The 15,895-nt window shown below is 45.3% G+C and overlaps 1 protein-coding gene across 2 annotated transcripts in view; it reads left to right on the forward strand.

The window, feature by feature from the left end:
* Positions 1–6,881, forward strand: part of PRKCB (protein kinase C beta) — a 311,182-nt gene extending 304,301 nt beyond the window's left edge. The window contains exon 17 of one of the 2 annotated variants that reach the window (XM_060122196.1): positions 6,291–6,881. In XM_060122196.1, coding sequence (XP_059978179.1) covers positions 6,291–6,443 — 153 coding nt within the window. In that variant the 3' untranslated portion in view covers positions 6,444–6,881. Of the gene's footprint in view, positions 1–217; positions 378–6,290 lie in introns of those variants that run through there. The other variant, XM_060122195.1, reaches the window with a different exon arrangement.
* Positions 6,882–15,895: the final 9,014 nt, after the last annotated feature.

Here is a 15,895-nt window from a genome sequence, read left to right on the forward strand (position 1 = left end):
ACTGAAGGTTGGGAGCCCAGCGTCATGTGCCAATCAACGGTCGTGAAAATTTTGCATTTTATGTTGCTCTCATTTCTGATCATCAAAACCACCTCTCTGAGGTAGTGAAAGGGAAGGGTTTGGAGAAAACCTCACCCAGTTTTATTTCGTTCTGTTTTGTTTTGGTTGTTTTTTTTTTTTTCCACCCACCACAAATTCTTCTCTTCCCCTCTCATAGTGTGGGCGAAATGCTGAAAACTTCGACCGATTTTTCACCCGCCATCCACCAGTCCTAACACCTCCTGACCAGGAAGTCATCAGGAATATTGACCAATCAGAATTCGAAGGATTTTCCTTTGTTAACTCTGAATTTTTAAAACCTGAAGTCAAGAGCTAAGTAGATGTGTAGATTTCCGTCCTTCATTTCATTCAAGCTCAACGGCTATTGTGGTGACATTTTTTTTTTTTAATTGCAAAGTTGCATCCATGTTTTATTTGCTGATGAAACTAGAGTGACCATGTTTCAGGACCCAAATGTCCTCAGGTAGTTTGGAGCATCTCTGTGAGATGGGATTATGCAGATGGCATGTTGAAAATGTGGCTGCATAATTAGCACATTATCAAAGTTCTTTTAGCACTTATTTTCCCCAGCACGTCAGCGAAGTAGATCCAGTGGGGACAGAACATGCCTGCCTGCTTTCTTTCCTTTTTTCCTGCGCTGCCATTTTCACACATTTTCCAATCCCAACCATCCAATCTAGATTTTTCCTGCCAAACGAGTGGATAATCGGATGCTAGCAGTATTCTTCCACTTCTGGACTCGGAGCTTGGCTTGTATCCATGTAGGTGGTTGCTTTGACTTAGAGGGAGTTTCCTCCATTCTGCCTGGTTTGGAGGCACTGGGAGCTTTGAAAAGAACATGCTAAAAATAAAATTTTATTTGTTATTTTTTAAAACGCAAAGTTCAGAAGATTATCTAAGCCCTTTTAAAATTCTAAGAGTGTGCCTTGAAACAGTTTCAATCTAAGGGCACCTCAAGGAGTCATAAGGCAACCAACTTGGGTGCTGCCTCAACGCTGTAAGCTCTGATTCCCTGTGTCCCCAATCACCTTCCTCCCCAAACTACTTGAAAAGGACATTTGGACCCACTCCCTGAAAAGACATGGTCACTTTAGCAAGGTCCTGAAGGGCCATGGTTTTACATTACATTTCAAAGTTTATTTGCTTTGGGGTTTTATTTCCGTTGTTGTCCAAATGCAAAAAAAAAAAAAAAAATTACTCTTGTTACACATGCTTTGAAATACGTGTCCAAATGTTATTAACCACAATGACCTGCTTTGATTTACCAAGAAGACGGCTCTGGAGCCTGGCAGACCCGTGCCTGCGTGGATGGGGTTTGTCTAGGTTTGTTGCTGGCTTCGGAAAGCTAATTAAGTGCTCTGAGAAAGACCATTTCGTGAAAGCATAGACAGTTGTATTCCTCACTTTGATGTTGTTTTGCAAGATGTTTGTGGAAATGTTCGTACCTGGATGTCTGTTATGTGCCATTTTTCTTCTAGCATCGAGATACAATAAAAAAAAAAAAAGCAAGAAAGAAGAAATACTATTTCAAGGAAAATGGCTCTCTTTGAAAACCGTGGACCCAAACTACAAAATGGGGCCTCCTGAGGCTTCACGACAGAAAAAAAACTAAACCCAGAACTTAACCTTGGCCCCAGTGTTTAGCCGGTCAGAGAGGCTGGGACTGTGGACCATTCAGGGACTCCTGGGGGCCTGTGATGGGGTGAGGTGAGCTGGCGAGGGGGGCCTCCAGCAATATCGGAGCTCAAGGCCCACATTCCCACCAGAGGCAAGTTTAGGGTCCAGCTAGGAGCCGGGCTGGGGCTCTTGATTTTCTTTTCAAAATTGCTACTCCTCCCAGCTCACACTCAACCTTTCTAGCAAGTAGGTTTATGAGCCCCCAGAAGCCCAAGGAAACCCCTTGGGTGGAAGAAATCCCATTTCCATCTGAGCAGACGAGGACAGCAGGTGGTCCCCCATCCCTGCCTCCTGTCCCCTGCTATCCTCAGGCAGCCCCAAAGACAACTCTTGTCACAAGTCCAGTGATTTCTGGAAGTGCCAGGGCTTCTAAGAGACCATCAAGGGAACTTGAAAAACTTGACAAATGTCCTTGAAGTGAGACTTCTCATCTTTAAAAAAACCATGATTTGATCTCCACTTCAGCAAAGCCCCCTGCGGTTCACTGCTTTCTGCCCGCTCTCATCTCCCTGCTGTGGGCTTTGGGACCAGCCCTGCTGCCGCCGTGGTGGTAGCAATCTGGACGTCAGGGGAAGCATACGTGAAGTCCTGGCTGACAAGCTCAGGTGGCCAGAGAAGGAGGGAAATCGGGGCACAACCTCATTTTATTGTTGGGAAACCAGCATCTGGAGGGAGGAAGTGACTTGCCCAATGTCAGCCAGCTGGGATGCAAACCCAGTTTCCTGATTCTCAGTGCGGGCCTCTTTCTGCTCTGTGACTACCACCTCTGAGCTGTGCCCACCAACAGACAAGTTATTTGAGGTCCTTCACCTGGCTGTTGGGTCACCAGTCCTCTCCTTGGATATACTCTCAGGAAGATTAAAAATGATGGAGAAACATTGGCCCATCAATAAAAGACTACAGACAACTTTAGAGAACAATGTAGGATGGATGAATGGATCGATAGAACTAGATAGATAGATAGAGATAAATAGAATATACTCTGTGTGTGTGTGTATGTATATATACACACACACACACACACACACACACACACACACACACACACTGCACTCTACATTTTCCAAATTGCTGCCATTATTTTACAAAAGTTTAATAGTTTGCAGAAATAGGTACTCGAGCCAAAGTCTCTGTTCCCCTAACACACCGAGCTGAGGGTTGGTCAGGGAAGCCTTCTGTGAAAGAGAGGGATCATTAGTCAGAATTCCTGCAGTTGCCTTGTCTGTCAACATTTCAATTGCAGAGGAGACTGAGAAACAGAGCTTTCGACATGTGTAATCCCAAGGGAATACTTTGCAAAGGTATCCAAGAAGGAAGATTTTGAATTTATTTTTGCGACCATCCATGTATTCCACCCTCCATTCATTCACCCAACCAGCATTTATTGAGCACCGGCTCTGTGCCAGGCTCTATTGTGGGTGCCAGGAGCGTGGTGGGGAACCATGAAGATGCAGTCCAAGAAGGCAGTCATTAAACAAGTAATTAAAAGCATGATGTAATCTAGAGATAACTAGTCTCCGGGTTGATCAGGGAAGGCTTCTTTTAAGAAAGAAGAAGTCATCAAAAGTCTATGGGGCTCTGCTTTCTCTCTGGGGATCACATTTGAGGCTACAGGAGGAGATGCAGCAGTGCTCTCTTGACCCAGATTTGTGGGACAATCATATAGTGCAATGGTGGGGAAAGAGAGGCAGGAGGGTAACTGGGGTGAGTTTCCCTCCAGAAGACCAAAGGCACAGTCTCCATACTTGAACAGCTCACAGAATCACCAAGATTGGAGCAGAGACGCCTGTATGGAGAGAGGGAACTGGTTTCAGAGCTCGGTTCCGAGTCCTGAATCTCACCTTTGGGGTTCATCACTCAGATTCCTGCAGGCATTACCTTTTCTGGCCCTCAGGGAGACACCGCCCCTGGCTTAACACCACCTGGTTCTTCTAGATGAGACAGGCTGATATTTTCCAAAAGAACTTAAATCAGAGGAGAAGTTTTTAAAAAGAGACTAAAAAGATAATCCAAAGGAACCAGAACACAGTCCAGGTCAGCCATGGCTAGTTGTCTACCAGGATCTTAGAATCCCTCTTTTCATTTCTTGGACTTCTCACTAACCTGCTTCTCTTCTAAGAAAGCACAGGGCCATGGTCACAGTGACCTTCTTGGGGAATTAATAGGAAGCCAGTGGAATCAGTAACCCTCCTTGAAGGAGTGAAACTATTCTCATGTGGCTTCAGATACTATCAACCCAGAAAGGAATTGTCCCAACAGAGAGGCCCATTCTTTCCCAATTGCTAGGGTAGAATTCAGGGCTATTTTCTATGAGGATCTGCCCATAATGGCCAGTCCTGTTTACACCCTGTGAACGATGGAAGCATGAGTCATCACCAGAACAACACATGGGGAAGGACCTTTAATATTGGGGCTGGTGGGAAGGGAACCTCTTCTGGATGCCCACAGGCAGGGAAGCCCACGGCGGGGGGACCTGAAAGGAGACAGCTGCCTGCTTCTAGCCCCAGATATACCCAGGGCCCACACCCAGCCCTGGAGCTCTCAGATCTCGAAGGAACTTAACACAGTTCTGTCCATATTGGGGCTCACAATGAACAGGGGCCCATGTGAGAGACCCGTAGGATCAATGGGAACAAATTCCATTGTTTTGCGATAGAGTATGATCTCTAGCCCCGGGGGCAACTGTAAGTTGGAGAAAGCAAAGAGGCTCATCTTTCATAAGGTCTTCATTCATTGACTCATTCATTCAACAAATAATTGTGGAAGGCCTGCCATGTGCCAAGTCTTGGCACTGGAAATATACAGACAAGGACCTTGCCCTCCTGGAAAGAGGCAATAAATAATAACGACAGTTCCTGACAGCAGCAAGTGCAATGAAGACAATTAAAAAGATGCTAAAGTATGACTTGGGGGGTCCAGAGAGGGATGCACAGGCAATATTAAAGGAAAAGATGGCGTGGAATTCAAGCTTTTCTCTGAACACAGCAAATAACACATTCAGTGCCTGGGACAACACAAGACAGGCTGACAGCAGGCAGGACCAGACAAAGCAGAATAGGTGGGGCATGGTAAGAGACGGTCCACTGTCCAGCAAACAGCTCCAGCGGCATCTTCAGCCCACTCCCCTCTGGCCACACTTACTGAAGTGCATTCTTCATGTCCCCCTCACCCCTATACCCCTACATATACACCAGAAGAGTAATTGGAGCACTTCTTAGGGACATTTTACCTGTCTCGGGGAGCAACCAAAAAGAAGGCATTCTTGCGAGAAGTATTTTGCAAAGGGAAATGAATCCAGTAATGAGAAATCCTTGTCAGTCAGTACCCTTTAGGGGTTAAACCTAAAGCATGGATGGCCATTGACCAAATTCTAGCAAATCAGTCAGTCCTCACCGACCCTTCCCTCTTTACAATCTGACACCACTCTGGCTTCAGACAGGTAACCTGCCCGGTACCTGTGAAACCCATACGTTATCCTTGGTTGTCCTGCAATAAACCAGCCATCAAGCTTTCCCCCCAGTCAGAGAGGCTGAGATGAAGCAGAATTAGGTGCAATGTGGTTGGGTAAAAATCACTACCCCACTGTGCAATCTTGAGCAAGTCACTTTACTTTCCTGTGCCTCAGTTTTCTCATATGTCAAAGCACCAGGGGCGAGGACCTCTACCTGCCCCTAGATGGGTGGTAAGGATGGGAAGATCATAGGCTGATAGGGACCCTGAAGAGGTGAGAGCATCACCCAGATGTGAGATCTTGTTATGAACCCACGCTCTGACATTCCCTGGTGAAACTTGCCCCAAACTGCAGTTAGTAAACTGGGATTGATGCCCACCCCCCACAAAAAAAAGAAAATGCCAGACTAACTAGGAGAATAGAATGTTTTAAAGCTGCCCTTCCAGACTAGGAGTTTGTTGACTAGACACATTGCTGTAAACATCCTTGGAAGAAACTCTGGCTGTTGAAGACCCAAATTCTAGTCTGTGGGCGGATTTCAGAGCATCCCTTCAAAGCCTAGATCGCACCAGGGAATGTGGGGTGGATAGTGATCTGTTCCTTTCATTGAGCAGTGATCTGATGTCCCCATTTTGCCACTCTGCCTTCTGGGGAGCTGAGTGGTCATGTGGCTCTGCTCCTCTTTAAAGAGAGAAGCCTCCTAGCCACAGGGGGCGCTCTTGGATCATGTCCTCCTGGACTCTCTACTGCATGACTAATTCTGTGACATCATACCTGGTCAGAGGAAGTTTCCAACTCAATTCATCTCAAAGCCAAGGAAAACAACACACACACACACACCCCTCACTTTCTGGCAATCCTTAAAGAAAGTCAAGATCTCATTTCCTTTCTTAGAAAATTTCCACCAAGTTTTCTCTCCTGAAGCCAACATACAATGTGAAAGCTAGGGGATAGTATTGCAATGCTGCTGCTAAACCCTGTCAGCACAGGGCTCCTCCTGACTCTGCCCATGAGACGTCATCAGCTTCCCAATAACTGGCACGTCTTGGTCACGTTTCCTTCTTCTTATGCTGTGTTAATGTGTTTGCTTTCCATTTGGCAGAGAGACAAGCGAGACGCCTCCAATTTCGACAAAGAGTTCACCAGACAGCCTGTGGAACTCACGCCTACTGATAAACTCTTCATCATGAACTTGGACCAAAATGAATTTGCTGGCTTCTCCTATACTAACCCAGAGTTTGTCATTAATGTGTAGGTGAATGCAAACTCCATTGTAAGCCTGGAGTATAAGACTTCAGGGCAAGTGTATGTATCTATTCTAGTCTTCCAGGATTCATGGTGCATATGCTGGCATTCCACACGTGGAGAGCTTGTCCTAGAGGGCTTTTCTTTGTATGTGTAGCTTGCTAGTTTGTTTTCTACATCTGAAAATGTTTAGTTTAGAGTAAGCGCTTTATCCAGTTGTAGAGGTACAATTTTCCAAACTGCCAGAAACTCATCAAATGAACAGACGATATCAGAACTACTGTGTCTGATACCAAAATGCTTCAGCATTTGTAATTTTTAAAGTCAGAAGCTAATGTTCATGGTAAAAGTTTTTACAGTTATTCTATGATATCCCCCTTGAATGCTAAGCATGACTGGTATTTTTAAATTGTGAGTAAGCTTTGCAGTTACTGTGAACTATTGTCTCTTGGAGGAAATTTTTTGTTTAAGAATTGATATGATTAAACTGAGTTAATATATGCAAACTCTTGCTTACATGTCTGCTTTTTTTTTTTTTTTTTGCGGTACGCGGGCCTCTCACTGTTGTGGCCTCTCCCGTTGCAGAGCACAGGCTCCGGACGCGCAGGCTCAGCGGCCATGGCTCACGGGCCCAGCCACTCCGCGGCATGTGGGATCTTCCCGGACCGGGGCACGAACCCGTGTCCCCTGCATCGGCAGGCGGACTCCCAACCACTGCGCCACCAGGGAAGCCCTACATGTCTGCTTTTAAATAGAGTCTGGCGCAGAGGTTACAAACTGGAGAACCATAGGCTGATGCGTAGATGAATTTCGTTTCACTTGCACAGAATTTCATTTAATTGAAATCATTGTCAACATTAAAAAATGGAAGTTTTATGTAAATTTCTAGACTTTCAGATTCACTTTTAAAAAAATCAGAAGACTGGTAGCATTGGGCCTACATTTCCATGTGGAAATAATTCAACAGAACTGAAAAGTGGCTATCTCCTTTAAAAGCAGTGCATCCTCCTATTATACCACAGTCTCCACCACCCCCTATTGTACTATGCTCTCATCCACTTCTCTGGATTCTCTAGCCATTTGAGATTGAGACCTCTGCCATTTGCAAGTCACAGGCTTAATGACCTTCATATTTTCCTGTGCCCGTAATCAGGGTATGTGCTCAGTCATCCATTTGAGTGGTTTGTGTGTATTAAATCTTCAAGCACAAAGTACAGGACATAATTTCATTGCTGCCATGGCAAAAGTCAGCAAGGAGACTGGAGTCAGGACAGAAAGAACCCTTCCGTGAGGATATCACTCATATTTGTAAAACTACTTACCTTTTACTATTTTCTCCTAACTTAGTATCTGCAACAGACAAAACAAAACAAACAGGGGTTTGCCCTTTCCTCAACAGCCATGCTTGTCCAAGGAGGTCAGAAGAGGAAGGGAAAATAAGGGAGATCACTGCTAAAAGCTGTTGGCATGATAAGGAGCCCCATTCTCTCTGAGATCAGAGTGTCACGTTACTGAATCACTGGGTGTGAGCCTGACACCTTCTCTGAATGAAATTATGCTTCTCTTTTCTTTTTGAAAGATGTAGTAGTCCAATCGGTAACACACGGCTTTGTAGCTGCTAATGCCATAGGGTAGCAGAAAAGAGCAATTCTGTCACACCAAGTACATCATGACTCCACAGAATTTATTCATCTCCTCCCTCCTTGGAAGACCCCCAGGAAATGGGCATTGGGCAGATACAGTGAAGTCACTGGTCTTAGTGTACTCTGCAGAATTTTAGAAACTCTGCCAGTTAAAATTGGGTAAAGCCAACTTAAAAGAAGACTGTGTATTCAATGCATCACATTTAGAAAACAAAAATATGTGGATTTCTTTAGATGTGTGATGGCATGTTCCATCTAAGATGATATTAGAAAAGAGGTTGCTATTGTTACTTCTGATTCCTCCCTTTTTCATGCCAACTCCACATATTTTCTCCCTCTGCTGGATATAAACCAGTTTCTGAGCCAGGCATAGTTATGAGTGCTGGGCATATAGAGACCAACAAGGCAATCCAGGACTTTCTACTCATAGGCACAAGAAGACTGCAGAAGTCCCAGCCACTTATCTTCCTGGGATCATGTCCAGTGAGACAGAGTGGGAGCTCCTGTAAGAGCCCTGTAGTTTCCTCTGACTGGTTCAGCCTGGTCCCATGTACATCCCTGAACCAAGCACTGTATCTGGGGTGGAGAGGAATGGTGGGTGAGGCACTTTGATTGGCCAGACCTAAGTTGTATTAGTTATCTACTGCTGTGTAACAAATTATTCTAAAACTTTGAAACAGCAAATATTTATTACCTCTCAGTGTCTGTGGGCAGGAATCTGGGTGGTGTGGCTTCATTGGTTTAATGCCTCTCATAAGGCTGTAATCAGGCTGTTGGCCAGGGTTGCGGTCTCACATGAAGGCTCGACTGGGGGAGATGGGATTCACTTCAAGTTTAATCACATGGTGTTGGCAGCCTCAGTTCCTGGCAAGATAGGTATCTCCATAGAACTGTCTTTGGACACGGCTTCCCTGGGGGAAAATGAATCAAGTGAGAGTGTCTAATCTGGAAGCCATATAATCTCAGTAGTAACCCAGTCTCAGAAGTGACATCCCATCATATTACTGTTTTCTGTTCTTTAGAAGCAAGTCAGTAAATCCAGCCCATACTCAAAGGGAGGGAATTATACAAGGTGAGAGTTCCAGGAAGTGGGGGCCTCTAGGTGTCATCTTGGAGACTGCTTACTACACACATCAGGAGCTGCACCTCTGGAGCTAGGGGTAGAGTGCCACCCAAACTACATTAACTGAGACTGGGTGAGGGACCACGCTCTGAATAAAAATCGGAAGCTGTTCTCAGAACAAGGGGAACGTATGTTGAGGAAGCAAACCACAATGGTGGGTTCTCTGAAGATGGGAATTTGGGGTTACCCCAAAGATTCCTTAAGGCTGAGAGACAGGTCAATACTGAGAAGCAATTAAAGGAATGACTCACTTGTCATTGTATTTGATCCACAGAGTCCCCATTGTTTCATTGCCAAGTTCACCACCAAAGGCAAGAGCCTGAATTTGTCGTTCAGAGGAATTATAGTCCTTTGCTTTCAGGGACGCAAAATCCACCAAGGAGATGTGTTGGTAGAAACATACGCATAAGTCTACATCAATTATTTAATACTGAGTAACAAGACACTTCAAAACTTAGCGTCTTTTAAAAACATTTATTTAACTCACAATGGTTTTTCTGCTTTGGCCATGCCAGCTTCTCTGATGGACTTGCCTGTGTACTTTCCGTCACCTGGAAGGGCAGCTGGTGACTGGATGGTCTAGGGTGGCCTCATTCCATGTACAGAGTTTGCAAGACTGACTGGTCTAGGGAAGGCTCAGCTGGGATGGTGTGGCTTTACTCCATGTGCTCTATTGCATTCCAGCAGGCTAGAACGTAGGCTTCCTCGTGTGGTGGTTTTGAGGACTACAAAAAGCAGCAATGGGAAGCAAACCCCAGCGCACGAGCGCTTTTCAGACCTCAGCTTATGTCATGGTTGCTGCATTCCCATAAGAGAAATTCAAGGGGTGGAGAAATGGACTCTACTTTTGGATGGGAGGCACTGTAAAAACACATTGCAAAGGCAAATGGACAGAGGGACGGAAAAATGTGTGACCAACTTTATATCTACCATGGAGTCCAACAAGGGCACCATTCGTGAACTTAGGGGACATCAAAGAAATAAGACAGACGGGAAAGAAACTTCCAGGAACATCCTGGGCTGCCCCGTGGTCAGGCCTCATAGATCACAAGTCAGTCACCCTACTTGTCTCTTCAATCTCAACATACAAAGATACGGTGCTAAAGTTCAGGCTTGCCAGTGGGATAACAAGAGTCAGCTTGAGAGCTGGTGCTATAGGTTCTTCAAACCAATGAAGACAAAGTTCTGAAATCCTCACCTGCTACTCCTGCCATGGTTCTTTTTCTCACCGCACATACAAGCTGAGATGCCAGGGAGGAATGAAAAGCAAGATAAATAATAACCAAATCTGGGACACCCAATCCAGTACCACCTATCAATATCTGGTTCTAAAAGCCCGAAAGCCAAATAGCTGAGCTCCTATATCTTTCCTGATTTTGATGTGGAGCTGCTTTGACCTACATGGAATTCTGCTGCTCATCACTTCCTAGACAAGCAATGGTGGCTTCAAAAGTGAATCCTGATTTCCCAAAACAATAAAGATTTGCACTTTAGACTTCTTGCCCAAACGACTGAACCACACTCCCTCCACTACGGATTTTGTCCCATAGAATGCTAGTTTCCCTGGCATATGGACTGCTGATATCAGGCCAGATGTCAGGGTTGAGATTACAGTGGTGTTTAAACAAAAGATGCAAGGACATTCAGTTCTGTTTTCAACCAGTCACTCTTCCTCACAAGGTGCAAGAAGGAAAGAAATGCATAGAGGACAGTGCCTAGTAAATGAAAAGCTGATCAGTATTTGAAGATTCGACTTTATATCCCAGTATGGGATCCTAACCCCAAGGTGGGTTAGACTGCATGGAGAATTCCTAGATATCGTGTGAGTTATATTACTTATCTATCGCTGTTAACAAGTTACCCCAAAATTTAGCAGCTTAAGACAAGACATATTAGCTCACAATCTCTGTGGGTTGGGAGTCCAGGTACAGTTTAGCTGGGTCTTCCGCTTCACAGTGCCTTATAAGCTTCAATCGAGGTATTGACAGGGGCCGTGGTCTTATCTGAAGGTTCAACTAGGGAAGCATCCGCTTCTAAGCTTGCCTACATTGGGTTTGGCAGGATTCAGTTCCTTGTGAGTTATTGGACTGAGAACCTCGGTTCCTCGCTCTCTCTCGGCTGGAGGCTGCCCTCCGTTGCTTGCCATTTGGGTCTTTCCAAAATCGGCTTGCTTCATCAAAGTGTACAAGCTAAGAAGGCAATATAGTGAGAATACCAGTAAGCGGGCAGTGCCGTTCTTTTGTAAATGAATCGTCACTAGGTCCAGCCCACACTTAAGGAGAAGGGATTATACAAGGGCATAAATAAGTGAGGCAGAGACCACGGGGAGTCATATCAGAAGCTGCCTGCCACATAGGTGTAAAGGGATGGGAGATATATCTGGGAGATTATATGAGATGGGAGATTATATATATATATAAAATCTGGGATATATATATATAATATATATATATATTATATCTGGGATATATATATATTGGGATATATATATATATCTCTGGGATATATATATAAAATATATATATATATATATATCTGGGAGATTATATGAGATGGGAGATTATATCTCTAAGAGATATAATATGGGATGGGGTATGGGAGACCGAGGGGGGTCTCAACACTGTGTTCAATGAATGTGCTCAATCTTGATCAACCAGAACAACCCCTTCCTCGGAGGCGAAGTGAAGGTGCGGAGGAGGCACTGTGATCATCCCTTTTCTGACTGGGAGTTTCCGAGCTGGTGTGGGTGGCCAGACTGACACCATTTATCTGAATGGAAATTACTTTTTTCTTGCATCAAAAGATTTGAGCCTCTCCTATATAGAACATTAATCAGCATTTATTTAATCCCACAAGATTGAAGGGCCCTTGGTCTCAAAACAGAGGAGTTTCCTGGAACCGCCCCCCTAAACACAAGCAGCATTAGATTCATATCTCTGCCCTAGTTAAGGAACAGAAAGCTGAAAGGAACCATGGAACTTTAGTTGAGGAGCCCCCAAGGCGGGGGCTCCAATGACCCCAAGATCATTGTCAGGAAATTCTACTAGTTGTAAGTGAACAGAGCCCAGGGGCGGACTTACAGGGAAAGAAGGTGAAAATATTTTAAAATGATGTAAAGGGGGAGGAAACTCTGATTGAAGAGAGGAGCAAGCAGAAAAAGCCTCCAGATCCCATCTTCCTCATTATTATGCTACAGAGACTGAAACTGTGTCAGGCAGCCCATGACTGCACTGCAAAGAGAAATCATTAGACCTGAACATGATTGAATATATTTCATTCATTCATTCATTAAATCTCTCTTTAGGACTAATGTCTATTCCAGATGGGGAACAAAACATGGGTCCTCTTCTCATGCAGCTGATGTGCTGAGAGGGGTACATATGAAATACAGTGAATAACATTACAGATAGCAATACCTGCTAAGAAGAAAACAAAACAGAGTGGTGGGTAGATACTGGCAGGGATGGGGATGACTGGGTCATCAGCCACTTAACCCAAACGCTCAAGGAAGACCTCCTTGAGAAGGTGATAGTTCGAGGTCAGTGATAAGGAGCCAGAGCAAAGCATTTCAGACAGAAGGGACAGCAAGTTCCAGAGCGTGAGACCTGGCCTCCCAGAGACCAGAAAGGAGCCCATGTCACTGGAGAAAGGCAAGACTCGGCAACGTGGGGGAGGTGAAGCCAGAGAGCAAAGCAGGGGCCAGATCTTGTAAGCATTCGCAGACCTTGATGGGAAGTTTGACTTTATTCTAAGTTCAGGGAGAATCCCCTGGACACTGTATTACTTTCCTGTTGCTGCTGTAACTAATTGTCACAAGCCGTGTGGCTTAAAACAACGCAGATGTATTCTCTTGTCGTTCTGGATGTCAGAAGTCAAAAATCAGTGTCCCTGGTCTAAAGCCAAGTTGTCCACAGAGCTGGTTCTTCCCGGAGGCTCTAGGGGAGAATCGATTTCCTTGTCTTTTCCACCTTCTGGAGTCCTCCTGGGTTCCTTGGCTCGTGGATCTCTGTCATCTTCAAAGCACATCACTACATCCTCTGCTTCTGTCGTCATATCTTTTTTACCTGTGACTCTCCTGCCTTCCTTGTGATTACATGGGGCCCATCCAGATAATTCAGGATAATCTCCCCATCTCATGATCTTTAACACATTTGCAAATCTCTTTTGCCACGTCAGGTAATATATTTATACGTTTCAGGGTTTAGGAGGGGACACCTTTAGAGGGCCTTTATTCCGTCTTCCGCAGAGACATGAAGCAACGGGCTGACATGATCTGATTTACCTTAGAGAACATGGTTTTGTAAGGGTGAGAAGGAGAAAGGAAGCTCAACGGAGACAATTGCGGTAGTGCAGGGGGAAGCAGAGGTGCCGGACTGCTGTGGTCCTCATAGAGATGAAAAACACAGAGAAGGACTATCTAGCCAAACAGGTGTGCTGACTCCCAGCCGAATAAGCTCAACTAGTCCAGCATCAGTCTCTTTAGAGAACTCTTGGGTCTGTGTGGCTTTTCGGAAGGGAAGAGGCCTGGACTGGAAAGGAGTGAAACATCCCTTCCAGTGACATAAGCAGGGTGGGGCTAGTCCCCAGTCTGGGGTGGGAGAGTGATGCTTGGGCTAAAGGGCTAGGAGGGAATAAAGAACCAGACTGGGGATGAGTGGGGGAAGGGCTTCAGCAGTGGTGGGGAAAACCTGGGGTAGTAAGTTGAGGACTGCCCCCCCACACACACACACCAAGTATTGAGTCTTAACCCTAGAATTTGTAAAATTCACCTTCTTTGGGAAAAGAGTCTTTGCATATGTAATTACAGTGAGGATCCTGAGATGAAGAGATTACCCTGCATTACCAGGGTGGGCCCTAAATGCCATCACAAGTATCTTTACAAAAGAGACACAAAGGGCAGTAACACATACACACAGAGAAGGCGGCATGAAGAAGGAACAGAGAAGGATGTGACCACAAGCCAAGGAATGTCGACAGATGCTGGAAGCTGGAAGAGATGAGGAATGGGTTCTCCCCCGGAGCCTCCAAAGAGAGTGAGACCATGCCAGCACCTTGATTTTGGCCTCCAGAACCATGAAAGTATCAATTTCTATTGTTTTAACCCATCCAGTTTTGGTCATTTGTTACAGCATCTCTAAGAAGCTAATACACCTGGTGTGGACAAGATCATAGTGTAGAGTTTGACTCAACTACTGATAAATGGGCCAAACTGGAATTCTGAAACAAACCCTTCCAATGTGGGCGTGCCACCAGGCAAGTGAAGTTGGAGATGGAATCTCAGTCCCAATCATCCCAGGAAACAAGATGAGAAGAAACTAATGTCACTCTGACAGCCAGGGGACCCTGATGACTTTAATCCCCTTCCCCATTGGTGCTGCCCTCACCAACTGAAACTGGGAGCAAGAACCCCACCTGTGGTGCAGCCCTTCTGCGGGACCCCTGAAGACAGCCAGCCATTGCTTTGTATGGTTCAGGTCTGTGGACAACTTGCCTCCCCCTCACAATACACCCACTTGGGGTTGGCTCAAATGCCTCTATGTCTGACGCTGCAGAGAGTGGTGGAAAGCTACAGAGAATGGACAAAACTCACCATCTGTTCATCTTCTGTGTTTTGCGAATTTATTTTCAAAGTTAAGCATTTGATAGCAGTTGTCAGGCATTATCTTAAAAGATACCACTTGGGTAAAGACATTGTTTTAAAAATCCAGGAGAATCACTCATAGATCAGGGTTTGGAATAAGGGATGAGTTGTATTTTGAAACAACTTCAAATATTATCATATAACTTTATTACCGGAAAAGGGGAAAATGTCTTGTTTCTATAATACAGACTTCAGGAAAGAAAGCTTGACCAAATTTTGCTAGAAAAGCTGTGTAGAAAATGGAGGAATTTCTCAATCAAGAATCACAGGCTCTGGGATGAGGTTTATTGGAATTTCCTGGCCATGGTGAGATTTTTATGTTTATCAAAAAGGGACACATTTGTTGTTGTTGTTGTTGTTTTTCTTTAGCGGTACGCGGGCCTCTCACTGTTGTAGCCTCTCCCGTTGCAGAGCACAGGCTCCGGACGCGCAGGCTCAGCGGCCATGGCTCACGGGCCCAGCCGCTCCGCGGCATGTGGGATCTTCCCGGACCAGGGCACGAACCCGCGTCCCCTGCATCGGCAGGCGGACTCCCAACCACTGAGTCGCCAGGGAAGCCCCAGGGACACATTTTTTAAAAAATGCTATGTAGCCCCTTCAGTAGAAGGATATGTCACCTTGACTTGATTCTCAGAATGTTTGGAAAGTGAGTACAGCCATCTAGGAAGGGGTGCATCAGCGGTTGTGAAGGATAAGCAGAATGTACCAACTTCTGGGCATGAGTTTTGTCCTCCATGCCCTACAGTTCCGGGGCTGAGTTGGGAGATACTCAGGTTGGAAGAGACTCTCCCTCCAACTTCAATACCTTCCAGCAGGAGCTTCTCAGTAGAAGCTTGAGTATCAAGGACTTAGAATAAGTCCTTGAGTATCATGGAAATTAGGCAGCTAATTCCCAAATCATGACCCTAGGCACCATAACTAAGCCCTCTTGGCCAACATGACCATGAGAACTGAATATCGACCCCCTGGAACACGTTCCCATTTCATTGATACAACTGCAGAAAACTTTGCCTAGGTTAGAATAAAGGGGTTACTCTAGAGTATAGTGGGGTGGC

This window comes from Lagenorhynchus albirostris, chromosome 15, assembly GCF_949774975.1.
Source record: "Lagenorhynchus albirostris chromosome 15, mLagAlb1.1, whole genome shotgun sequence".
Lineage (NCBI taxonomy): Eukaryota > Metazoa > Chordata > Mammalia > Artiodactyla > Delphinidae > Lagenorhynchus > Lagenorhynchus albirostris.